This window comes from Arachis stenosperma, chromosome 3 (assembly GCF_014773155.1).
Source record: "Arachis stenosperma cultivar V10309 chromosome 3, arast.V10309.gnm1.PFL2, whole genome shotgun sequence".
NCBI lineage: Eukaryota > Viridiplantae > Streptophyta > Magnoliopsida > Fabales > Fabaceae > Arachis > Arachis stenosperma.
The window spans coordinates 104534739-104559959 of record NC_080379.1 but is presented as its reverse complement, the minus strand read 5'-3'; the positions used below and the strand labels follow the sequence as shown (position 1 = coordinate 104559959).

Genomic DNA, 25221 nt, shown 5'->3' with positions numbered 1-25221 from the left:
ATTAAAACTATGGCAACTAAAAGATAAAGAATATTATTACAATAATATAAATATTTTTTTTTCCATATTAAATGCTCAAATAGTTATCGTAAAAAATTAATTTAATTGACTAATAGTACAATTTAATATTAACAATGAAACATCTTATAAAAATATATAATACTAACTGCAAACTAAAATTAAAATTTTAAAATAAATATTGTCTCTTTTATTTTGATAACTTAATGTTTTTTTTTATAAATTCATATAAATATACAATGAAAAAAATTATATGTAAAATAATATTATTAAAAATAAAAATAGTATTATTATTTTCTATAAATATATTATATTTTCACATTATTAGCCTACTAAAATGATATTTTAAAAGAAAAATGTACACCAATCACCAAATTAAGTTCAAAGAATATATTTTTTCCCAAAGAAAGAGAAGGGTTGAACAAAGTTGACAAAAAGGAAAAAAAAAACTAAATTCAAAGAAAATATATATTTTCCCCCCAAAGAATTGAAACAAAATTGAACAGCCTTCTTTGCTAAGTTTGTTATTTCGTTCGTAACCAAAAAAAATATATATATAAAAAAATAAAATAAAATAAAATAAAATTAAATCAAACTTGATTGAAAACTTCAGGTCCGCAAAGACCTCACATAAGGTCTCCTCTTGTTCTTCTGACACTCACACTCACTCTCACTCTCACTGTAGCGCGTTTGGACCATCAATCTTCCTCGATTTTCCGCCATTTACATTTCAGCGATCCCTGGTGATTCCCTCTTACCTTGGAAACGATGTCGCTTTGCTGTTAGTTGGTGTTTCTTTTGAATGCTCATTTTCTTTTTCGTAGAAGCATTTCATTTTCACTTTCAGTTTCTGGTTTTTTGGATTCTTTTCTATTTCTTGTGTCTGTGTGTTTGTGGGTTTTTTTTTTCGGTTTCAGTTTCTCATAACCATATATTGAGTTATTTATAGCTTTGTGAAATTGAGGGTTTCAAGTTCCATGTGATCATAGCCGGTGTTTTTTTGTTAAAGAATTTTATTTCTTTCCCCCTACTTCTTTTGGTTTCCATTTGGTGTTCTTATTGACGAATGATTTTCATGGCCGCCTCGAAAGCTCTTATTGACCAAAAGAAAGAAAACGAAACTTCCTTGATGAATATTATCAAACCCTTGTTCTAGAATCTAGTTGCTTTCATTTTAAGTTCATGCATTTATTTGTTAACTCAAACAATAAAAGTGTTATCTGAATGTATTTGTGGATGCTGTCCGGTGCCTTATATGACAGAAGAATGAAATTAATTGTTACTTTCATTGTCTTTAATTTCCAATAGCATATGATTACGAATTGTCACATCATGGCAATTGGCATTTGGCAAGCTTCATGTGTTTTGTATCTGGTTTTGTATTAAAATAGCCTTACCCTTACACTGTGTCTTCTGTAAACTATCTTCTAATAATTGTGCATCTCTTTATTATGTGAAAGACCTGAGTTCATAATGGTGTGTTGTTATGCATTTTGTTGGGGGAGTGCGATGTTCAAGTAAATGAATGCTATTGCAGTTTTTAGACTTTTGAGATATACTTGTGTTTGTCATGTAGGTTAATATTTCAATTTCTTCAAATATCTGGGCGGTCTTCCCTTTTCTGTTCTGGATGATGAATACTGAACTGTGTCGACTGATATTTTTGCTGATTCTTTTTGAACTTTGCTAAATCTATGTATAATGTAATCATGCTTGACTGAGTTTTTTTAATCATACACACAGAGCACATAAAATGAGTTCAAGAGGAGGCGGAGGAAGACCTTCTACTACAGTTAACAATGATGATACGCTGTCCAAAGGGAAAAATGTATCCGAATATGATCAAACGTTTGACCAGTTGGCTCAAGGTGTTGCTGACACTACCCTGGATGCAGGAGAAGATGATGGTGGGTGGGAGACATTTACAAGGAAACCCAAGGGCAAAGGTGGAAACAATGCTACAAAACAATGGAATTCTCCATCCCATAATTCTAATCCCAGAGCACGGGGAAACAGAGACATGGCTCAAAAGCAAGGCAATAAAAATTACGGAACTGGACGAGCTTCTGGAAATCCCTGGCAGCAAACTCAAAATGCTAACTATAGGAGACCAGCCGGAAGAGGAAACGGAAGTTTCCAATCAGCTAGCTATGGATATGAAAGCAACTATGTGGTTCCAAATCCTTTAATTCGGCCTCCATTGCAGCAGGGTTGGAATTGGCAATCTAGAGCTGGTGCTGTGCAGTCCCATGTAGATGAAATACCACCACCAGAGGACCCTGAGAAGAATGATGATGTTGAGGATGACGATGAGGGGGAGGAGTCTGATGTTATGGAAGATACTGATGATGATCTAATGAGTGATGATTATGATTCAGATACCAGTCAAAAGAGCCATGAGACACGTAAGAAGTGTAGATGGTTCACGAAGTTCTTTGATATTTTGGATGGCCTGACTGTTGAGCAGATTAATGATCCAGAGAGGCAGTGGCACTGCCCAGCTTGTCAAAATGGTCCTGGTGCCATTGATTGGTATAGAGGGCTGCAGCCTCTAATGACACATGCCAAAACAAAAGGGTCTAAAAGGATGAAGATGCACCGAGAGTTTGCTTTACTTTTGGATGAGGAGTTGCGTAGAAGGGGTACTACGGTAGTTCCGGCCGGGGAAGCTTTTGGTAAATGGAAAGGTTTAGTTGATATGGAGAAAGATCATGAAATAATTTGGCCTCCAATGGTTATCATACAGAATACAAAGCTTGAACAGGATGAAAATGAGAAGGTACGTGCATACCTTTTACTTGTGTCAACTGTTGAATAATTATTACTTGTAATAATCATAAGTAGTACTCTAAAAGTGTAATATAGAAAACCATTCGAAAATTCCCTAAGCATTTGCCAGTTTGAATTAACTCAAGGTTTTTGTTCTTTGTATTTAGTGGATAGGTATGGGAAACCAAGAGCTTCTTGATTATTTTAGTACATATGCAGCTGTGAAAGCGCGACACTCCTATGGTCCACAAGGTCATCGTGGGATGAGTGTTTTGATATTTGAAGCCTCAGCTAGTGGTTATCTAGAGGCAGAGCGTCTGCACAAGCATTTTAAAGATGAAGGAACTGATAGGGATGCATGGTTTCATCGTCGTATTTTATATCTACCTGGTGGGAATCGTCAGCTCTATGGATATTTAGCTACTAAGGAAGACCTGGACGTTTTTAACAGGCATTCCCAAGGTTCCATTTCCCCTTTTGGATCTTTTTTCTTCTACATACTCGCATTCTGCAGTTTGTTAGATGTCTATGAATTGGAGGTTATGGAAGTCAATTTTATGCTGACTCTTTATATGTTTTGTCATTCCATATGAATTTTATAGGTAAATCTAGGCTCAAATATGACTTGAGATCATACCAGGAGATGGTTGTAAACCAAATCAAGCAAATGAGTGAGGACAACCAGCAACTTAACTACTTTAAGAACCGGGCTGAGAAAGAGAAAAAGCATAAAAAAGCTCTGGAAGAATCTTTTGGTATAGTGAGTGAGAAGCTGCGAAGGACAATGGAGGAAAATCGCATTGTGAGGCTCAGAACAAAAAAGCAACATGAAGAAAACAAGGAAGAGGTAATACAAACATCACACATACAGACCTTATGGCTTTTGTGTTTAAACTGTTCCTTGAGGCATATTTGCTTTACTTGTGTTATATGTTTAGCATATGATTGTTTCTTGAGGGTTCAAATATAATTGTGCAATGAACTGTTCTATTGAGAAGTTTCATATGTAATTACTACTTTGTAGTTCATTACAAGAGTGCATGACATGTTTCTCTCACTCCCAAAAAAAGGAAAAGAAAAGAATAGAGATTGTTATGGATTTTTGTACTTGGTTGGTTTCATGCTTAATTTCTTTTTCTTCTGGCGAGGCGTGTTCTGTAATTTTCTCTAGGTCAAAGTGTATTTTTTTCATGTTATGTTTTTTGACTATCGTATCCTGTGTCCCAACTGGAAGATGTATATGCAAGAAAATTTTTTCAAGGATCAGCTCAAGTCAATTCATGAGACGAGGAATGCAAGGGAAGAAGATTTTGAGAGGATGCAGCAGGAAGAACGTCAGAAGGTGATGCAGTCAAGTACTGCTCCTTTAAATGCAGAGGATCGAAGACTCAAGTAAGCAGAGTGTTTTGTTTTCCATTTACATCTGATGTATAGCTATTATGTGTTAAAGTAAATTTTTATGAAGTTAGTATCCTCTAAGATTATTCAAATTGGAAGGTTGAAGGGGATAGATTTGAAAGAAAACCTAACTTCACATGACACTGGAAAAATGAATGTTTTGAGGAGTGAAGGGTTTATGTGATACACTAAAGAATGTGGTCTAATTAATTTGTTAGTGCCGTTTATATTTTCCAATGGCTTGTGGTGAATTTCTATTTTTCTATGGATATAGGGCCGATGAATATCTGAAATTTGTTGAGGTCCAAGACAAAGAAATGGAGAACTTTGTCGCTGAAAAGGAGAAGTTGTTGTATGCTCATGAAGAAAGCATTGCTGCAATGAAGCGCAGGCATTGGGAGGAAGAGGTGCAGATGGAGAAGAACTTCGATGAACAACTTGCAAAACTCATGGAAAAGTATTCGCCGTCTCATTCGGAGACCAAAGCCAGTGGTACCTGATGATTCGGAATGCATAGACTCATACAGCGAGATAACCACAACCAAAAATAGATAAAGATAAAATCACAATTTATAGAATGATTGTTCAATGTTGGGAACTCAGATTTTGGTGCTCTAGATATTTGACTATTTGAGAATCTGAAGATTTAGTACTTTATTTTGGTTTTATTTAGCTGTTGTTTGAAATGTCAATCTTGAAATTATCTTGCTTGCATGCGGTACTAATAACAATATTTTTTAACTTGGTTGATCTTCAAATTTGCATATTGAGAAGCCTAATTTCCTATGGTTGCTCTGTTGCGTTTACCAAATGTGAGTTATGAAACATTGATTGGATGTCAGTTTCTTAATAAATGCATAATCAAGATTACGCTAAAAATGTATTGGTTCTTTAATTTGTTGATCCAATGTACATAGAGTACTGTAAATAATGCTTCTTTGTGGGGTGGAACAATCCCCAGCCACAATATCTTATGTTTCCATCAATACTAAAATTCACCCTTAGAAAATATTACTTTGAATTTGGTTCAATAATTGTTGATAATACGAGAATGTGATCCTTTGTATACCAATTGAAGTTATGATTTGTCCAATAGAAAATATAGGTAGCTAAAACAATAGTGCCATTTGAGTCGCATTAATTGGGTAGCAAGAATGCTCTTTGATCCACATCTTCTGAGGGATCAAAACACATACTAGTCTCTGTTTCTGCATGCTTATCCGTCCTTGACAACTTCCAATTCCACAGCATGCTCTACCAGTCACAACAAAACCTGTAATGAAAAAAATACATCATCATGCCATGATTGATAATGGAAAAGAACGTTGATTCTCTAAGACTAAATGATACCATACATGATATTTCCTCATTTTTGCCTCTCTAATTATGATATTCTTTTATTTGTATTTTGTAAAGATATACACTAACCTCCTTTGAAGTTTAAGCTTTAAGGCATTTTGTGTTATTAGATTTTATAAAATGTGAGAATCACTTTTCTTATAAGCATGACACTAACCTCCCCTAGCCACACGTGCAATATCATTTTACTCCAAGAGAACTCAATATAGTTTACACTAATAATAAATAATAATGTCACTTTTTTATGCAATTTGTCCAAATTACTCTCCATTTTCATTATTTTATGTTTTCGGTAATGAGAAAAGCTCATAGAAATTGAGGACAATTTAGGAATAATAATAAAGGAGTGGCATTATTAATTAAGGGGGAGCAAAATACACTCCCTAGATTAATAACCATATAATTAAGGACATTTCTTACCATAAGCAATTGGGTTTTGTATAATCTGCATGAGAGCTGCATAAGTGTTGCCATAAACAAAAATTGATGAACCACTGTATTGTGTGTTCAGTTCATCAACCAAGGATCTCAATCTAGAATAGTAGCAACTTCCATGTGTTAAGATTAAACAATAAATGTAGAACAGGTTATAGACACTGTTTTATAGTTTCTGTTATATATCCTAGCATCTCTTTTAATTACTCTGTTAGTTATGCATCTTCTTGAAAAAAAACAACAACGTTCGATTGGGTCTTTTCTAATCGTTTTGTATTGCTGTACGAGTATATCAGCACATGTTTTTGGGTCGTAGAGGAAGCTCGATGATTATAGTCCTGACAATAGATAGTTGTTTATGTAGTCATTGCTTCCATGATTCACTATTGCCAATGACTTCGCCAAATACTGACTCAAATTCATGTCGTCCATTGTTGTCTTCAGCTGGTTGAAGGTAATGCCTGCTCCCTGTGTCGTTTAATCCGTTAGTTAAAATCCAGACATAAAGGAATATACACTCTCGTATGAAATTTTCAGATTGCAACATGACACGGGTGAGTGAGTGGGAGAGTAAAAAAATGTCTTTAGATAGATCTGAAAATTTTAGACGCTATCTTTTTCTTCCCCATGTTATTTCTCATTTACTTGTAAGTGACTCTTTTCTAAGTAAATGCATCACGAGATGTGAAAACTTTACATAAAAATTAAAATACATTTTCAGAAACGTGTGGTTACTCACCACAACATGTCTTTTATATGAAGATCATAACTAAAATGTGGATCAATAAAACTCTACATCAAAGTAAAATACTTAATAAGTCTAACTAAATTATTATAACAACTTTTTAAATCATGCACCTTCTTCTCCTTTTCCTTCTCTTTCTCTTTCTCCTTCTCTATTTCCTTCTCTTCCTCCTCCTCCTCTGTTTTCTTCTTTCAAATTTGCGCATGCAGATTCTTCTTCTTCTCTTCTAATGTTGCGACTCCTTCTTTTTCTTTTCTTTTTTTTTTTGTTATCGTCATCACCAATAATACCAACATTTTGCAAACATCTTTATTAGTTTTGATTTTGTCTGATGTCATCATTAAATAATTTCGGTTCATTTATTAATTTATTTCGGTTCATTTGTATGTTAATTAAAGTTCATTTGATGCTACTGATAAGTATTGACCAAATTTTTTATTCTTTGAGTAATTTCGGTTCATTTGGATATAGAAATAAATTTGATGTATTTTTGTTAACAATTGAGTTTTTTAATTGTTTTGTTCAAATTTGAACTAATTTCAGTTCATTTGTGCGCTAATTGAAGTTCACTTGATGCTACTGATAAGTATTGACCAAATTTTTTATTCCTTATGTAATTTCGATTCATCTCTTAGTTTAATTAAAGTTCATTTGGATTCAGAAATGAATTTGATGTGTTTTTGTTGATGATTGAGTTTTTTTTACTGCTTGTTCAAATATAAACTAATTGAATGGAATAGAATGAAATCTAATGCAATTGAATAAAGTGATAAAGAATAATTTCATTTTTCTTTGCTAAAAACTTTGGTCAATACTTATCACCAGTATCAAGTGAACCTCAATTAACACAAACACATCAAATTTATTTTTGGATCCAAGTAAATCTCAAATAAACTAAGAAATGAACCGAAATTACTTAATGAATAAAAAATTTGATTAATACTTATCACCAGTATCACGTGAACTTCAATTAACACACAAATGAACCGAAATTAGTTCCGTTTTGAACAAGTAGTCAAAAAGACTCAATCATCAACAAAAATACATACAATTTGTTTTTGGATTCAAATAAACCTCAATTAAATTAAGAAATAAACTGAAATTACTTAAGGAATAAAAAATTTGGTCAATACTTAGCAGCATCAAGTGAACTTCACAATTAATTCACAAATGAATCGAAATAAACTAAAAAATGAATCGAAATTATTTAATGATGACACTAGAGAAAATCAAAACCATTAAAGATATTAGCAAAATGTTGGTGTTATTAGTGATGACCTGCGTGCGCGAAGGAGGAAGAGGAGGATGAGACAAAGACAAAGAAGGATATGTTTTACATTATTGAAACGCGTGTGTAGGGGTGGCAAACGGGTCTAAACCCACCAAAAAGGCGGGTCGAGCTGGAAAATTGGGACCGTCAAAGAATAAAAGCCCGCCTAAATCGCACCACTTAAACCGCGAACTCTTTTTTTTTGCAAGAGGGTTTTTTGTAATTTTTTAACCAAAACTCAACTTTCCCCAATCCAACTTATAAGAGTATGATGAAAATTGAGTGCTTTGGATTATGCTTATGTTGCTTTGGAGACAATATTTATAATTATGTTTTGGATGAAAACTTAGTTTATAATTATGTTTATTAGATATTTATAATTACAAAGACTTTAATGTTGTGAATATAAAAAATATATTTTTTTATGCTTTTAGAAATTCTAAATTTATTAACATAGTTGTGAAATTATATATATTATTTAGTAGTTAATAATAAAAAAAATAGAGAAGCTTTGGCAGATTTAGCCTTCCAGCTCACAATTAGGTAGAGTAGGGTAGGATTCTAGGACCATCTCATTAGATGGGACCGGAGGGCCAAAGGGCGAGTTTCTAGCAGAACGGGGTGGACTTCCTCGCTTGTCACCCCCTACGCGCATGTATATTTACTGGTATGATAAAAATAGTTTTTGTTGATTTTAAGCCAATTTCATTATACTTGATTGCCAAAAAAAAAAAAAATACTTAAATGTATAACTGTACTATTTTCCTTATTCACTTTTTCTTCCCTTTCAGTAGTGCCATATCATGTTCTGTTTGTTGGATTATGTGCAATTCTCTACATATTGGGAAATGGATTTTCTTCAATTTTTTTAACACTTAAGAAAATGAAGTGTGATTTTTTATTATTAACTTTATAAGTGAGACTAAAATTAAATATGAGAGATCAATAAAGAGTGAAAGATCATAATTAACACCATCCAATTTTTTTTATTGGAGAGGATCCACTCCCGATAGATAATTGTATGTATAACTCAAGGTTTTAAAATAGACAATAAATAATTCATTTAAAAAATATAAAAAATAAAAAATCAACTTTTAATAAGCCAACATTAATCAATTTTAAAATTTTGGATTAAAAATTTATGATTTAAAATATAAAATTTAAAATATATAAAATAATTTTAAAAAGTCAGCTAATGTTTGTTTAATTGTTATTTTGTGATTTATTTTGTAATTTTTTAAATATTTTAGACCGATTGTATATTTATCTGCAAGTATTTATTTTGTTTTACACAATGACTATGGGTTTTAATTTATTTTTTTAATTATCTTTTAATTTTAAATGAAAAAATATTAATATATATTTTTCAAAAAAATTAAAAATAATAACTTAAAAATTTATTTAAATGTTAAAAAGATAATTACTTCTAATAATTTTTTTTGGTGTTTGTTTTCGTACGATGATAAATTTATACGTACCGATACATTTAAAATATAGACAAATTATAACAAGTCATGTGAAATTTATTTTTCACGTTAGTATCAGTTTTTTTTAAATATATTTCATATCATTAATTTGCTAAAATACCCTTATAATTTAATAAAAATAAAAAATATTTTTTATTTAATTTTATAAAAAGATTTAAACATATTCTAATTTTATATTTTCAAATAATTGAAACCACAGAACAAAAACATAGGAGAAACAAAAAAGAATTGTTCTTTCATTTAGATTTCAAAAACCCTCTCTTCCATCACCGTCTCTAAAGATTTTCTAATGTTTTTCCATCTTCTTAAGGTTTTCTACTCTCTCTCTCTCTCTCTCTCTCTCTGGCGTCACACTCAAGCTCTCTCTCTCTCCTCTACGGTCTTGCAATCAAGGTAGTCATCGCGTCAGAGAGCGTCACCATCTTGTGCGTTCTAGAGAGCGTCGCAGAGAGCGTCGCCGTCTTCCTCGTTCTTCATCACCGTCATTAGTCTCTCCCTTCCGATAATTTTCTTCCTGTGATTTCTGTGATTTTAATTATTATATCATTGGTATGATTTTTGTAATTAGTGTAATTTGGTTTAATTTCTGTGACTTTATATTAGTTATTGTTAATTTTGACAAAATGAAAAACTTAAGAAAATTGTACGCGATAATCAACAAAGTTGGACATGAGTTTCATGTGAGATATTTTGGTGGCCAACCTTTAGTTTTATTTTGGAGGAATGATATGGTTTAGGTTTCTCATCCTAATTGAATTCTTATTTTATCAATAAAAAACAAATTCTCTATTTGGGAACAATTAAACCAATAGCTACTCTTCTAAAAATTCTTGGTAAATTCTCCGTTTGAATAATTCTTTCTTGACATTGAGAGCTATTTTTTTTATTTAATTATTCTCCAATATGAACCGCTTTTACCAAAATTTTTTAAAAGAGTAGCTATTGGTTTAATTGTTCCTAAATAGCGAATTCTTTCTTTTTTATTGATAAAATAAGAATTCAATTAGGATGAAAAACTTAAACCATATCATTTCCTCAAAATAAAACTAAAGACCGGTCACTAAGATATCTCACATGAATCTCATGTTCAACTTTGTCGATTGCCACGCACAATTTTCTTAAGTTTTTCATTTTGTCAAAATTAACAACAACTAATAGAAAATCATAAAAATCAAACCAAATTACATTAATTACAAAAATCACATGGATGCTATAATAATTAAAATCACAAAAATTAGAGGGAAGAAATTACCAGAAGGGAGAGGCTGACGACGGTGATGAAAAATGAGAAAGACAGCAAGGAAGACGGCGACGCCCTCTGGAACGCACAAGATGACGACGACCTTGATTGCAACGATGACCTTGATTGCGAGACCGGAGAGGAGAGAGGGAGAGAGTTTGAGTGCGACGCCACAGTGAGATAGATGAGAGAGATCGAGCTCCAACGGAAGAGAGAAAGAGAATAGAAAGAGGAGAGAAGAACACTAAAAAATCTTGAGATGATGAACACTAGAAAATCTTCAAAGACAGTAATGGAAAGAGAGAATTTCTGAAACTAAGATGAAAACAATCTTTTGATTTTTTTGTTTAAATTATTTGAAAATATAACATTAGAATTAGTTGAATTTTAAAATTTGATTAATTTAAAATGATATTTCTGTCTAATCAAATAGAGTAAAGATGTTTAAGTTTTTTTTATAAAATTAAATAAAAAATATTTTTTATTTTTATTAAATTATAAGAATATTTTAGTAAAAATAGTGATATGATATATGTATATTTTTAAAAAGATATGATGTTGACATAGAAAAAAAATTTCATATGACTTATTGTTATTTATCTATATTTTTTACGTATCATATGAATTTATCATGGTACCGAATCAAACACCATTTTTTTTTGTCTATTGAAAAAAGAAAACAAAAGAAGGGTGAGGTGGCGTATTTTTTATTTTTAATTTTTGGACATAGGGAGGGGGCGTTTTAAAGGCATAGAAAGTGGGGAATGGATCCTCTTCAGTGGAAAAAAAACTGGATGATATCCAGTGGAAGATCTCACCCTTCATTGTATTCTCTCTCTTATTTATTTCTGGTCCCACTTATAGAATTAAAAGTGGGAGATTACACTTTATTCTCTCCAGGCACAAAAAAAATGGAAAGAATCCATTTCCTAGAAAGTGTGTGTATGATTTGGAGTCTTGATCGAGTGTAGAGTGTAGAGTGTAATTGAGAAATGGTTGACAACCAAGACAGCACCCTTTTTTGAATATTGTGGGAAAACAAAAACAAATTACAAAAAAAAAGAAAATCTCACGCACAGACGCACAGTAGTCAATACAAAAGGAAAAGGGGAACAAAAAAAAAAAAAAAAAGAAAGCTCGTCACGCTTCACTTGTGCTTACAGTTACAATAACTGAGAGAAAGATGGAAGGTGGTAAGAGGGCAGAGGAAGCAGCAGGACCATCATGTGCAGGAACCAACCAAGAAATGCCTCATCACCCAAATGAAGAAGAAGATGAAGAAACTGAGGACGAGAAAGAAGAGGATGAACATGACTTTGAAACTGATCACCATCAAAATACCACCTTTCAACCTGGCCCTCTTCTTCCTCTCAAGGACCAAATCGAACGGGACAAGGTTTTCCTTTTTCTTTTCTTTTTCATTTTTCAAAAAAATTTTGCTGTATTCTTTTCGAAAATCAAATACTGGGTTGAAGAAAAATGTGTTTGGTTGAAGGAAAAAAAAAAAAAAAACCCTTTGGGATTGCGGAATGCTCAATTAGAAGAATTTTTGTGATGAAGTAAAAGTTGTCTGAGCTACTTTTATATATGGAACATGTCACATCATTCTTGAAGATAAATTCTGAAGGGGAAAGGAAGGTTCACCACCTTAACTATGTAGAAATTAGAATAGATGAAAGGGAGAGAAGCATTTCAGAAGCTGTATATAAGATGGTTCAGCTAAGTGGAAGGAGTGTTTGTAAAAATGTATCTTAACAAACCCTTTTATAGAGTTCTTTTAATAAGCATTGTGTAAGATCGAACATTTTCATGGTTTATAAGACAGTGAGTTAATGCTTGTGATTTGCTGATATGAATGGTGGTTGTGCTGTGCAGGAGGATGAAAGCCTAAGGAGGTGGAAGGAGAAGCTGTTGGGGTGCTTAGAAAGTGATTTTGACGGTTTGTTTATTGATCTTGCTTATTATCATTGTCACTGTTGATAAATCACAGAAGTTTCAGTTGGATTTGTTTAACTTGTTTACTTTATCAACAGGTCAAGTGGATCCTGAAGTGAAATTCCACTCTATTGGCATAGTCTCTGAGGATTTTGGCGAAGTTGTGACTCCTTTACCATTGAATGAAAATCAAAATGCTCGTGTTCTATTCACTCTCCGGGAAGGGTCTCATTATCAGCTTAAGCTAAAATTTAGTGTTCTTCACAACATTGTGTCTGGCTTGAAATACTCCAACACTGTTTGGAAAGGAGGGATTCAAGGTATTAGTTTGAACTTTTTCTCTGTCAAAACCTTGCTTGATAATCTTGAGTTCGAAACAGAATATTATTGTTGTCGTAATTAATTGTTGTCTAAGAACCGAAGTTCTAATAACTATAAAAGTCATATCTCATGACTCTGCATAACTCTGACTCTTAACTTTTAGAATAATGCAAAGAATAATCATATGATATTTGCTAACATAAGTTCATTTGTTTTTGGATCCTGAATTACGCGATATTTGGCTTCTGGAGCTAATGCATTATGTAACTTTATTTATTGACATTCATGTCAATTTGCATTATTGGCTCCCTCTATCTTCATAAGAAATATTTTACGCGAAAGATGACATTAGTCAATAAAGTACAATTCAATTTTTCGCGCATTGCATCGACAATTCAATTATTCTTCGGCATTTCAGTTGATCAGAGCAAAGGAATGCTGGGTACGTTCGCGCCTCAAAAAGAACCTTATGAACATGCATTGAAAGAGGAGGTCACTCCGTCTGGTGTACTTGCAAGGGGTGTATACTCAGCCAAACTTAAGGTATGAGAAGTAAAAACACTCATGTATCATGTATGCTATGCTTTATAAAGTGAATTAGCAGTGCCTGTTTTTTGTAGGTAATATATTTTCCGTATAAACATTTAAAGCAAAGTTTTATTATGGTTTCAGTTTTTCCATCACAAAATCATGAAATGATGCGGAAGCACGGAATGTAAATAAGACGACATTTTTTGTAGTTAAAAAACTTTGAAACGTGAAATGAAAGTAGAATTTGTTTTCTTAAACACATATCCCTAAGATTTTCACCCTCATCACAACCATCGAACTAGTCTGGCATCAACTATGTAGGGATTAGTTATATAATTTGACTTGTATATTTTCACAATCACTATATCTCAATTTGCCAATGGCTTGTACATTTTTTCTGTCTGTTTGGAAATTTGGTACATTTTTAACTCAATCTGTCTGCTTACGATTTATATCCGAATACATAGAATTGTATTGTCCAAGTTTTTTGTGTAATTTGCACTACTAGATAGATGAACTTAGTAAAATTTTGTTTGCTATGTTACAGTTTGAAGATGATGATAGAAGGTGTCACATGGAACTCAAATATTCATTCGAGATCAAAAAGTGCATCTAGCCTTGGTTCTTGCCACATTCATGCCCCATTTTGGAAAAGGAAAAAAATGCTCCCTCTCAAAATTCTTATAGTTTGGATATTGAAATTCCATCAGTGCATGTTAGTGATGTTGCTTAGTGACATTATTGTTTTATTACTTGTATGCTTGCTTATTAATCATAGAAGATGAGCACTGTGGTGAACTGGTGATGGCTTATTCTGTGGTTGATAAATCATGTTAGGAACAAGAAATATCTGCACAAACACAATTTCGCAAGCTGAAACAGATGCTTTTCTTAATCTGAAAATTGTTTATGTACAAAATTCAATGTCTATGATTTGTATGTTTATTATATATATATAAAGAAAAGTGCTTGCATCTCTATCAATGTAGCATGATTGAGGTCCCACTATGTGACTGCAAGATAAACCCAATGTTTCAAAGTTGGCATGAAAAAGAAGTGCCACCATAACAAGTTTGATTACAATTAAAGAACACAACATATGCATTGGGAGGATGACAGGTATTCATTAATTTTAGGGGTAAAATATGCTTTTGTTTCTGAAGTTTTGCAAGAGTTTGAGACAACTTTAATATTTAGTTTAGTTTGAGTTAATTTTATTCTCAAAATGTACGTTTTAGTAGTTACGGAACTAGCTCTTTTTATCAATAGAGGCCTGCTACACATACAAGTCTTTTTGACTTACAAGTCTTACAAGTCCAATAAAACACACGCATTACACTTAATTAACGCATTACACACTTTCATATTCAAGAGTAAATAAAACGCACGTTATTCAACAACTTCCTGTTTCCAAAGCGCGCTACTCACCATGCATTATGAACGACTCTTCTTCTTCTTCCTCTATGAAAATAATTTTCTTGCCAAATTTGAAGATAATGGAACTTCAGAAATATACCCAAACGATTACAGAAATACACCCAAAGGATTACAGAAATACACCCAAACGGTTACAGGAATTCACCCAAACGATTATAGAAATACACCCAAAGGATTACAGAAATACACCCAAAGGATTTAAGAAATACACCCAAAATTCGTTGAAGTACACCTTATGCATATTTCAGAACTCTTTCTCCGTCTCCTCCTCATCTTCTGCTGCTTCTTCTTCTTCAAAAACAATTTCAGAGCTTGATGTAAAAAAATGGAAATCGAGAATAACAAAAAAAGAAAACAGAGAGAAAAGCACGTAAATGAAGAAGAACAGAAAGAGGAAGAGGAACGTGCAGCAAGAAGAAGAAGAAGGAGAAAAAGAAGGCAAGAAACGAAAGAAAAGAAGAAGAGGAAGAGGAAGAAGAACGTGCAAGAAGAAGAACGAGCAAGAGAAAGCAAGAAACGAAAGAAAAGAAGAAGAAGAACGTGTAGCAAGAAGAAGAAGAAGGAGAAAAAGAAGGCAAGAAATGAAAGAAAAGAAGAAGAAGAAGAGGAAGAGGAAGAAGAAGAAGAACGTAGACCTTGCATCGCGTTTTTGGGGTTTATTCGTTAATTAACTTGTAAAGCATACAAGCTCTAATGACTTGTATGCAGAGCTTTTCTCTTATCAATATTAGATTATTAGCCAACACTTTAGGCCAACATAGTATTTTTATACTATTAGGGTTTAGGGTCTAGAGATTAGAATTTAGAATTTAAGGTCACTATATTTGTTAGATATTATGTACGAGAATACGTTTGTTAGTTAGGTGTTGTCTCAAAAAATGATAAATTTTGTTAGTTATTTAGCATTGTTTTTATTTTTATATTCTAGTTTTGTTGTCATCTTTCTCCTTCACTTTCATTATCTCATTCAATTCCTCTGTCACCACGGCTTACAAAATCAAACTACCATCACCAAACGCACCACTACACATCAATATTTTCATTCTCAACCTTCACCACCATATGAACCTGAATATCCCAAGTGACTTCACGGGGAGCCTCGTCGAGATATCAAAGACGATCCTAGCCAGAAAAGCATCTAGCGGCGGTACAAACTGTAGCGAGGTTGATGATGTCGGCAGCACTTGTAAAGTAGTCGGCATCTCGATTGCCACTGTTTGCCGCCATTATAGGAGAAACCAGAAATAATTAAGCTAAGGTTTTGAAAGAATGTGTATGAAGTATGAACTTATAAGTGAAAGCAACAATTATTTTGAGATGGATGGAGTATATAATTTATCTTTTTCTCTTTTTTTTTTGGTGTCCTCTATATAATATCTGAGATAATTGCTATTTGGTGGAGATACCAATGATACTACTCATAACTGAAGTACAAGTTTTGATTCTAATAACGACACCATCAACGACAAAATAAAGAATGAAAACCTCATAGTGTGAATCGGAAATACCAAAGCACCAATAAAAAACACTGTATATATCTCATAGATTTCTTAGTTACTTGATTCCCTTTCATTTTCTCCATTTTCCGAAATATCTCATTTTGAGCTTTCAATGGAATCTTCATCAAAAACACAAAGAAGGTTCAGATTCAGAGACCACTCCCAACCTGAATCTCAGAACTCTGTGCCATCATCAGAGCCTAGCTCTGATGTTTCTGCACTCTCACTGCATGATTCTGATGAACCCGAAATTGAGTCCATGACTGGAAGGGTAGTTTTAATTTTCCAAACGCTTTTTGTAACCTAAATGTGCCAATTTTAGATTTTGTCGAAATCTTTATGATGTCGATAAAAGATGTAGTAACGCGGTCTGATCCATGTAGTTGAACTTAGTTGATAGAACAAAACTTAATTGCTGTTGTTATTCTTGATTCACTTTTTTTTTTTCTTTTTTAAATAAGAAAATTTGATTTATTGATGATTAGGGAATCAAGCATCTGTGTGATGAACTTTTAGAGCTTAAGGAAGCAGCAAGTGAGGATTTGCAGAAAAACATCTTTGCTAATTATTCTTCCTTCCTTAGGTAATGTTTTGTTTTTATTTTCCACAATATTTGCTCCATCTTAAACAATTCTACAAAATCACAAAAATAATGTGGCATACTTGTTGAATCTTGTGCAAAGGAGTGATTCTTCTAACAAATAACAATAATTGTTAGTGTTAGGTTACGTCAAATATATTGTGGAGAGAACTAACTTGGTTGGTCTAGTCGTTAACTTATTAGGGTTTGTTTGGACGCTATTTTCGAAAAAATATTTTTTTAAATAATATTTTTTAAAAGATTTTTTATAAAAATAAAAGTGATTTTATGTTTGGATGTTTTATATAAAAAGATTTTTTTATTTATCAATTATGTGTGAATAAAATAAAATAAAAGTATTTTTTTGTTTATTTATTATATGAAAAATATTTTTTTTAAGAAAAAAAGAACTTTTAAAAAAAGATGTAAATTATAACTTCTCAAAAAAGATGTTTTTTTTTTTTAATTTTTCTAGTGCTTTTACTTATACTATTAGAAATTTGCTAAACATACTAAAAAATAAAAAAAGATGAAAAATGATTTTTTTTTATCGATTTAATAGCGCCCAAACAAGCACTTAACCTGCTTAAGCAAATATGGAGGGTTCAAATCCCGTCTTGTGCATGCAATAATCCATTGGTCAACCACAAATCCTTAAATGGAGTTCCGATCTGCGACGGATTAGTCTTTAACCCGGGTTGGGGATTCCCTAGGAAACCAAATGTATTGTGGAGAATTCCTTCCAAATAAGCAACTTTTGTTGAAAGTATATACATTTAAGTGGAAAAATCCAAAATAAAAATTAGTTGCTACTTTTAGTGGTTACTAACTCATTATGTGTAATACATTGATTGATTTTCTCAAAGAAAGAAATGAAGAAGTATTGAAAAATCTTAACCTATTTGGAGGAGACAGTAATAGAATAGAAACAGTAAAATATCCCTATTCAAGGACAATATATAGCAAGTTTTATTGGGAAACAGAATTTGGTGAAAAACGAGTCGTCCATTCTGATGCTGAGCTCAATATATATACATGTACAATGGCTGAGTTGGCATAATAAGAAAACAGAAAGCTAACTAACTGGAAAACTAATTAATTAACTTGATACATTATCACCAACTAAATTAACAAGATGAATAACTAACTAATCACAATTATCTAATAGGTTTTCAATCATGCTAGATATACACTAAAAATCAGTCATCAAATTAGTCACTCGTATAGAATACATATTGAAATACAAAATATACATTAAAAATAAAATAAACAATACATGTATTTATAAATAAATATATGGTGCCTGATTTAATGGCTTCTTTCTGATGTGCACATGCATTTTTTATAAGCTTTTATCTACCCAAACACTATACCTGGGGATAGAGACATAACTTTTCGTCTTGCTTTTGTTTTGTGTCTCTGACTTACTGAGCATAATTGTTGATGTACCTTTTAGATACTGATATTGCAAAATTGAATTGCTTATTATTATTATTATTATTGAGGTTCTGTAATTTATAGATGCTCTCATATGTGTAGAATTCTAGAGGAAGTGACAGGAGTGGAAAATGAACTTGTGCAACTAGAAAACCATTTTGTATCACATAAAAGACTAGTGAGGGATCTTATAGACCGTATATATCCAAATATACTGTCCTTAAGCTCAAACATTGAAGATCACATAGATAATGAACCTTCATTAATCCGTAGTGAATTTGAAGCTCATATTAACGATGTTTCGGATAAGCTTGATCTTCTCATGTCAGAAAACAAGGTAGATGAAGCCTTGGAGCTTCTAGAATCTGCTGATGCACATTACCATGGAATCCAGTTCGAAGACTACTCGGATTCTGACATAAACTTATACAACTCTGTGATTTCTGAGAAGATGTCAATGCTGAAACAAAGATTGATACAGATAGCTGAGAATGATAGAATAGTTGGACCGGAGCTGCAAAAGGCGCTAACAGGGCTATGCAGGCTTGGAGAGACTCAACTCGCTATAGAATTGTTGCTAAAATATTACCATTCGAGGATTATGGATGGAACAAAAGATTTGCAGTGGTCTAAATCTTCTTCAAACGAAGCATATATAAGAGAACTTGCAAGGTTTGTGTTTTCTATGATTTCACAAGCAGCTAAGAGCTTTGTGATGTTATGCGGAGAGAGTTCTCCTTATGCCTCAGAACTTATGATGTGGTCATGTGAGGAAACAAAGTCATTTGTTGCTTGGTTCGATGAGTATGTTAAGAAGATCTCGGCGACTAATGGTAGCTTGTCATATGCCATAAAAGCTGTGAAGTTCGCGGTGTTGTATTGTTCCTTGTTGGAGGATCAAAGTTTGGTTTTGCAGCCTTACTTGGTGATGCTTCTATGTCCCTGCATTGAAGAAGTTCTGAATACACATGTAAACCATTTTAAGAAAGTTGTTGGTATCTTCTCAGTAAGTGATTCTTGGGGTTTGGAGAAATACCTTGTTTCTGGAGTGTTGGGGGGAGGATCCTTAAATCTTGATGTCGAGGAGCAACCGGAATATTGCGTGCTAACTACCAGCGGCCGGAAATTTCTCACACTTTTACAGGTATGTTCTGCTTCTCCCATTCCCTTTATCTGTCACCTTCATTGTTTCGGTCACTTTTGGTATATTCTTGAATCAATGTATCTGAATCAAACTCATGTGATAAAAATAGAGAAAAAGAAACTAATGCATAGTGCATTATTGGTCAACTAACTTTATGAACCAGTAAATTTAGAAATTTTGTCCTTGATAAAATATGTAAAAGTTGAGAAATACCTACTTTCTAACCAAAAAGAGTAACTGCCATGAGAAATTTTGAACCATGTTAATGCCACATTGGCAAGACATGTTTGATCAGATATGTATAACCAAAAGAGGAACTGCCATGGAATTCCGTAGCCATAAAGTTATATCTTTGGTCTACATAAATGCCAACAGTTCTTAAGACCTATGTTTATCATATTCATGTCTTCTCAGGGTAAGAAATCTAAAACTGCAATATTCCCCTGCCCTTATTACATTGATTCAACTCAAATTTTTCTTTGTACCAAAGAAAAGTAGTTTTGTTGGATCAGTTGCTTATTACGGCTAGGCCAAAAGGCAAAAGCTATACAACAATGTTTGCGAGACAATAGAAATTTAGCACAAAACATCTCAAAATGACCTTATTTTGCATTCCTCAATTACTGCTTACCTTATTTTACTTTCCTTAGTTACCACTGGAATAATTGAATAATTTTAGATGTAATAAGTGTGTAATTATAGATGTTACATGCATGAAATTATGAATGATAATTTAAATAAAGTAACTTTGGGTTATTGTCTCTCTAGCATTACTAAAAGCTATAATTGTTAGTAAGAGTGCAACTTTATTTTGTTATAGTTTCTCATAACATCATCCAAAATAAAACCATAAAGCTTGTTATTTATGCACATGAGACATGACATATCTCAGTGACTATGCTAGTTAGGCCATTGTGGAAGATATTTCTCCTTTAGTTGCTCTTCAAATGGGAAGTTCAATCATTGGTGCACTCAGCAACCTCATCACAGAGTATGTCACCATTCTTGAAAGAGCTCTTACCTATGAAACAAGAGGAGGAGATCATCAAGTTAGTCCAAGAATCAAGTTAGCCGTGTCGGTTGCGCAGCCAGTTTCGATTTTGGCTAATATGTTGACGCTAACAAAGCTTCTCTTCGTCATGGTTAAGGGAATATATAGCAGCAATGATGGTGGCAAAGATTCTAATGAAATGGAAGAAAATTTAGATGTTGATCAGCATCAAGAACTTGAAGAGTTCATGCTGTTTCTTGAAGAGAGCTCACATAAGCTGAGAACTGTGTTTTGCCAGCAATTAATTGCGCGAGTATCGGCTACTTACCATAGCCATGAGATTTTCTCGGCTATTCAAAATGTTGATCAATTTGATGATAACAGAATCCAATATACCACGCCCTCTGGTATCTTTCAGGTATTATCTTTACACATAACATCCTAAGACTTCTCAAAGTGTGAAAAGAGTGATTCTATAATAAAAATATTGAAATGCATAGAGTTGAACATAGTGAGATAATGAATGATTTCATTGAAGTGGTTTATTTGGAAATTTTCGAAGAAGCTAATCATAGGTTCTTTTGCTTAGTGTATAGAATTTCTTGTTCTCCTACTTAAAACAAGTTTGAAACTGAAAAATAGTACAAATGTATATATATATTTAATTTTTATTCAGCTTGCTAGTATGCTTATGCAAGATCCCTTATATTTTGGTCCTTGGCAGGTTCTATTTCTCGAACTGAGGAAAATAGAAAGACTTGATGAAGAGAATATGTTTGAAGTGAATTGGTTGATAGGCTTACTGAGAGAGCTGATGGAATCTATGTTTATTTGGATTTCCAACAACAAAGACATCTATGCAACTCAAGAAACCAACCAGGTTTTTTTTTTTTTTTCATTTTCCTATTTTCTGTCCAATCTTTGTGTATTTTTTTTATTTTATTTTATTTTATACTGAAGATAGGGAGACTCAAACCCGCAACCTCTTAAGTGAGTTTGAGAAGACTATACCATTTGAGCTATAACTTATTAGTCTAATCTTTGTGTATTTGCTGACAGGTTAAAGAAGAAAACGCATAAGTGTAATTTGCATGCTTTTCATTTCCAAAATAGCATATTATATAAGGGTAATTATATGGAAAACAGTAAATTTTAATAAAAGAGTGAAGATTATTAATTTTATAATAAAAAAATAAAGACATCATAAGTAATATACACACTTCTCTAAAATATATAGTTACAATCTTCATTTTTTATCCAACTTTAGTCTTCATTGAAGAAATTTCTATGATATAATTTATCCTATTTCTCCTTAAAAGAGTGTATTTTCTCCGATCCATTTGAAATAACTATCTAGTTATAATTAGGTACATACCTAAATTCAAAAAAAATACAAAAATATTATTTGTATACTAAAATTAGTCACCAATGTATTTTCGTATAAATATATGTGTTGTTCATTTCATTTTTTCTATTTGTATTTATATTTCAATATATATTTTATACTATTGGTTAATTTTAGTGACTGATTTTAAAATACACCTATTATTTTATTTTTATATTTACTTTTTTCTTTCCATTTATTCTCTCTCTCTCTCCCCCATCTTTTAATAAAGTTGCTAGTAGAAAAAAATTAATTAACATTGTATAGGATTTTCAATGAACAACTATTTTGGATCAAATTGAATTTGAAAAATGTAACATTTATTTTGAATGGAAAAACTATCTATTTAGACATAATAAGCATAGATTTTTATACAAACACATGGTTGGTTAAGGCAGCAAATACTCCTTTTTGTCAGTGGTTTCGAGTTCGAGTCTTAGAGTATGGAAAAATTGGTGCTAAGAAAGTCATGTTCCTATAAAATCTTAAACTTTCGAATAGAGTTGTCTTTAACAAGAGAATATTTAGTAAGAGGCTATGAACTAAAGGCATGGCAATTGGGAAGACAACTAATATCAATATTTGTTTCCTCTAATTTTAAGTGGTTCTCATCCATTTCATTGTTCCATGTACAGTTTGTTATGGATGTTCAGTTCCTGGTGGAGATTGGAATGCATGGAGGATACTTCTCCAATGATCCTTTGCTTCTTCTCACTCTCATGAAGTCAACCTTTAATTCTGCAGGACTTGACCCTTTCAAGTAATGCTTTCTTAGTTACAGAGACTGAAAAATTCGGAATCATTTATTGTTCATAGTTTTGCAAATTTAAACTTAAAAATCTCAGGCCACATATGTTTCTTAAACTGAAAAAATAATGGAAATATAGCTTCATGTAAAAAGGGACCAACAATTTTCAAATGCACTAATTTGATTTCATCCTTTATTAGTTTTCAAGTCCTTCTCAATTCTATTTCATGCAATTGTGATTACATTTGTACTACTCCTTCATTTAATTTCTTGTGTAAAAGATAAGCATGCAATAATCAAAAGAGGTTATATCATGATCTTTAAGGCAAACTAGACTTCACACCACCTTGACCTTGAGCAACAAATTTGTTTCATTATGTTATTTTCCAGAGATGCAGATAATGATGGATGGGCCATTGATGCAGCCACTAAAACAATTCAAAAGCTTCTAGAGATTGAGAAAACAACAACTATGCAACCAAAAGAGAGTGTAGTTAACAATGAAGAAGAAGGAGAATTACATGAGAGCCAATCCAACCAATCAGCATATCTCTCTGAAGAAGGTGATTTGAGTTCCTCAGAGAATAATAATAACAACAATATTGATGCTTTGGATTTTGATGAGGAAGATGAGTTAGAAGTTGCTATTGATACAAACACATTGACGGAACATAGTGTTAGTACCATGCAATCAGCTCCAACAATTGCCATTGATGAGAAAGGACAAAATTCTGAGGAAATTAAATCAAAATGAAACGAGTGACCCACCCACCTTGTTATAAATTTCATATGTTTACAATTACATGATTTATTGATTTTTGGAAAATTATGTTGTGGCTAAATGAGTAAATGTACCACATTTTTTATCATTCAGAATCTATGTGAGGAAAATTATACTCTCTGAAATTTTCTCCAATTTATAGATAAGCTTTAATTTGTCGCCAAGTAATAGGTGAATTGCTCATATATTCTTTACAATTTATTATATTCATATATTTGTTTACAATTTCCTCTCTGCCTCTCCTAAATAAGAAACTTGAACAACACCATATTGCTTTGTTTTATCTTACAAAAGCTAATTTTCTTCTTTGATCATATAAGATCAAAGTCCAAATATAAATCAGAACATAGAACAACAGATCAAAAGGTAAATTTATTCCATCAACTTAACTTGATACTTTTCAAAATACACCAAAAAATAAAATGCAGAACCAGTAAATTCTGCACACATTCCCCAATCGAAAACACTGTTAGCAATCTCAGTTCAAAACAAACCACGGTTGTTCTTCCGAGCTTAATTAACCGCACAAGATAACTTTGGTAACTGCAAGAACCAAACAAGCCATAGAAAACAAGAAAAAGGAGACGAAATCTCTGGAAGACCATTTCCGAATCTCTTGATGTTTCCCTTCAACAACCCTCAAACTCTTTGCTCTTCTGAGAGCATCAACTTCTTTCAACAGATCGAATTCCAGACCCTTCTTCTTCAGCTCTTCCACGCACTTCCCCAAAAGAATCTTGTCTTCTTTCTCTCTCTGAAGCGCCTTCTCCATGTGACTCTCCACGTCGCTCTTGTACCTCACGGCCCAAATCAGGCCCAACGAGAACACGAAGGAGCACAGCGAAGGGATCCACCAGCGCTGGCACGCGGACGAAGAAGATTCGGATTCTGAGAAAGACACAGAGGAAGAGGATGTGAAGAGGAGCATGAGGGTCAGGGAGTGGAAGAGGAAGAAGAAGATGTGGAGCATTGTGATTTCTTTGCGAACCGAGTCGATTTGGGTTTCTTTCAGTGCGATTCGGCCATGGATGAGTTCTTCTTCTTTCAGCCATTGCTTTAGTAGGAGTTTGTGCGTTGGTGTCTCTGCGATTTGGTGTAGTGGGTGCATTTGCTTCCACTCCATTATCGACGCGTTTCTTCTTACTGTGTAGTTCTGTTCTGTATCAGCCATTGAAGAGAGAGGAAGAGAGGGATTCTGAATTTGACAGTGTAACAGTGTGAGGGAAAAGAAAGTTTTGTGAAGTTATAGGAGGAAGAGGGTTCTAGGGGTTTTTTGAATATAATTTAGAAGTAACGGTCGAATTTCGTGGTGAGTTTCCCGAAATACCCTTTCTCTCCATTGATTGTGAATTTCTGATCTAGAAGACTAAAACAAAGCAGGAGCGTCGGAGAAAAGATGTTAATAACGGCTAAGTTGGAATCTAATATGTGAAGATCCAGCTTTCTATTGTTTATTGTAAAAGGTAAAGCAATAGATTCATGAACAATGGTACACAACTAGTAAATATTATTATTTTTTATTAATATTTAATTAATAATAATTTACATTTATATTTATAAATATTTTAAATATAAAAAATATATAATTTATATTTATATTTATTAAAATTTTATATACATCAATTAATATAATTTGTATTCATATTTTTTTAGAATTTACACTTATAAATTAATAAAATTAATTTGTTAAAAACAATTTTAATATTTGTTCT

The 25221-nt window shown here is 32.6% G+C and overlaps 4 protein-coding genes across 4 annotated transcripts; 3 read left to right on the top strand and 1 right to left on the bottom strand.

Annotated features, from left to right (window-relative positions):
* The first annotated feature begins 618 nt into the window (after window positions 1-618).
* On the top strand, window positions 619-4962 carry LOC130969301 (protein SUPPRESSOR OF GENE SILENCING 3). The gene is made up of 6 exons (XM_057894962.1): window positions 619-761; window positions 1762-2797; window positions 2955-3249; window positions 3390-3634; window positions 4022-4179; window positions 4460-4962. The coding sequence occupies exons 2-6, from the start codon at window positions 1772-1774 to the stop codon at window positions 4683-4685; spliced, it is 1950 nt and encodes a 649-aa protein (XP_057750945.1). The 5' UTR covers window positions 619-761; window positions 1762-1771; the 3' UTR covers window positions 4686-4962.
* A 6863-nt stretch (window positions 4963-11825) lies between these two features.
* On the top strand, window positions 11826-14433 carry LOC130969693 (rho GDP-dissociation inhibitor 1-like). The gene is made up of 5 exons (XM_057895539.1): window positions 11826-12117; window positions 12597-12660; window positions 12755-12976; window positions 13396-13520; window positions 14056-14433. Exons 1-5 carry the CDS (start codon window positions 11905-11907, stop codon window positions 14122-14124), a joined length of 693 nt encoding a protein of 230 aa, XP_057751522.1. The 5' UTR covers window positions 11826-11904; the 3' UTR covers window positions 14125-14433.
* Window positions 14434-16504: 2071 nt separating this feature from the next.
* Window positions 16505-23663, top strand: LOC130967999 (exocyst complex component EXO84B-like). The gene is made up of 7 exons (XM_057893073.1): window positions 16505-16715; window positions 16930-17027; window positions 18564-19605; window positions 20514-21014; window positions 21321-21476; window positions 22616-22740; window positions 23119-23663. Exons 1-7 carry the CDS (start codon window positions 16557-16559, stop codon window positions 23480-23482), a joined length of 2445 nt encoding a protein of 814 aa, XP_057749056.1. The 5' UTR covers window positions 16505-16556; the 3' UTR covers window positions 23483-23663.
* A 31-nt stretch (window positions 23664-23694) lies between these two features.
* Window positions 23695-24888, bottom strand: LOC130969424 (uncharacterized). The gene has a single exon (XM_057895134.1). It carries the CDS (start codon window positions 24678-24680, stop codon window positions 24027-24029), a length of 654 nt encoding a protein of 217 aa, XP_057751117.1. The 5' UTR covers window positions 24681-24888; the 3' UTR covers window positions 23695-24026.
* Window positions 24889-25221: the final 333 nt, after the last annotated feature.

Bases quoted from the DNA above. Each gene is read 5' to 3' on its own strand.
- LOC130969301 (XM_057894962.1), top strand. From the start codon at position 1,772: ATGAGTTCAAGAGGAGGCGGAGGAAGACCTTCTACTACAGTTAACAAT. The intron at 3,635-4,021 runs GTAATACAAACA...CCCAACTGGAAG, and splicing joins ATGAAGAAAACAAGGAAGAG to ATGTATATGCAAGAAAATTT. The intron at 4,180-4,459 runs GTAAGCAGAGTG...CTATGGATATAG, and splicing joins GCAGAGGATCGAAGACTCAA to GGCCGATGAATATCTGAAAT.
- LOC130969693 (XM_057895539.1), top strand. From the start codon at position 11,905: ATGGAAGGTGGTAAGAGGGCAGAGGAAGCAGCAGGACCATCATGTGCA. The intron at 12,661-12,754 runs GTTTGTTTATTG...CTTTATCAACAG, and splicing joins CTTAGAAAGTGATTTTGACG to GTCAAGTGGATCCTGAAGTG. The intron at 12,977-13,395 runs GTATTAGTTTGA...TCGGCATTTCAG, and splicing joins TTGGAAAGGAGGGATTCAAG to TTGATCAGAGCAAAGGAATG.
- LOC130967999 (XM_057893073.1), top strand. From the start codon at position 16,557: ATGGAATCTTCATCAAAAACACAAAGAAGGTTCAGATTCAGAGACCAC. The intron at 21,477-22,615 runs GTTTTTTTTTTT...TTCCATGTACAG, and splicing joins CAACTCAAGAAACCAACCAG to TTTGTTATGGATGTTCAGTT. The intron at 22,741-23,118 runs GTAATGCTTTCT...GTTATTTTCCAG, and splicing joins GCAGGACTTGACCCTTTCAA to AGATGCAGATAATGATGGAT.
- LOC130969424 (XM_057895134.1), bottom strand. From the start codon at position 24,680: ATGGCTGATACAGAACAGAACTACACAGTAAGAAGAAACGCGTCGATA.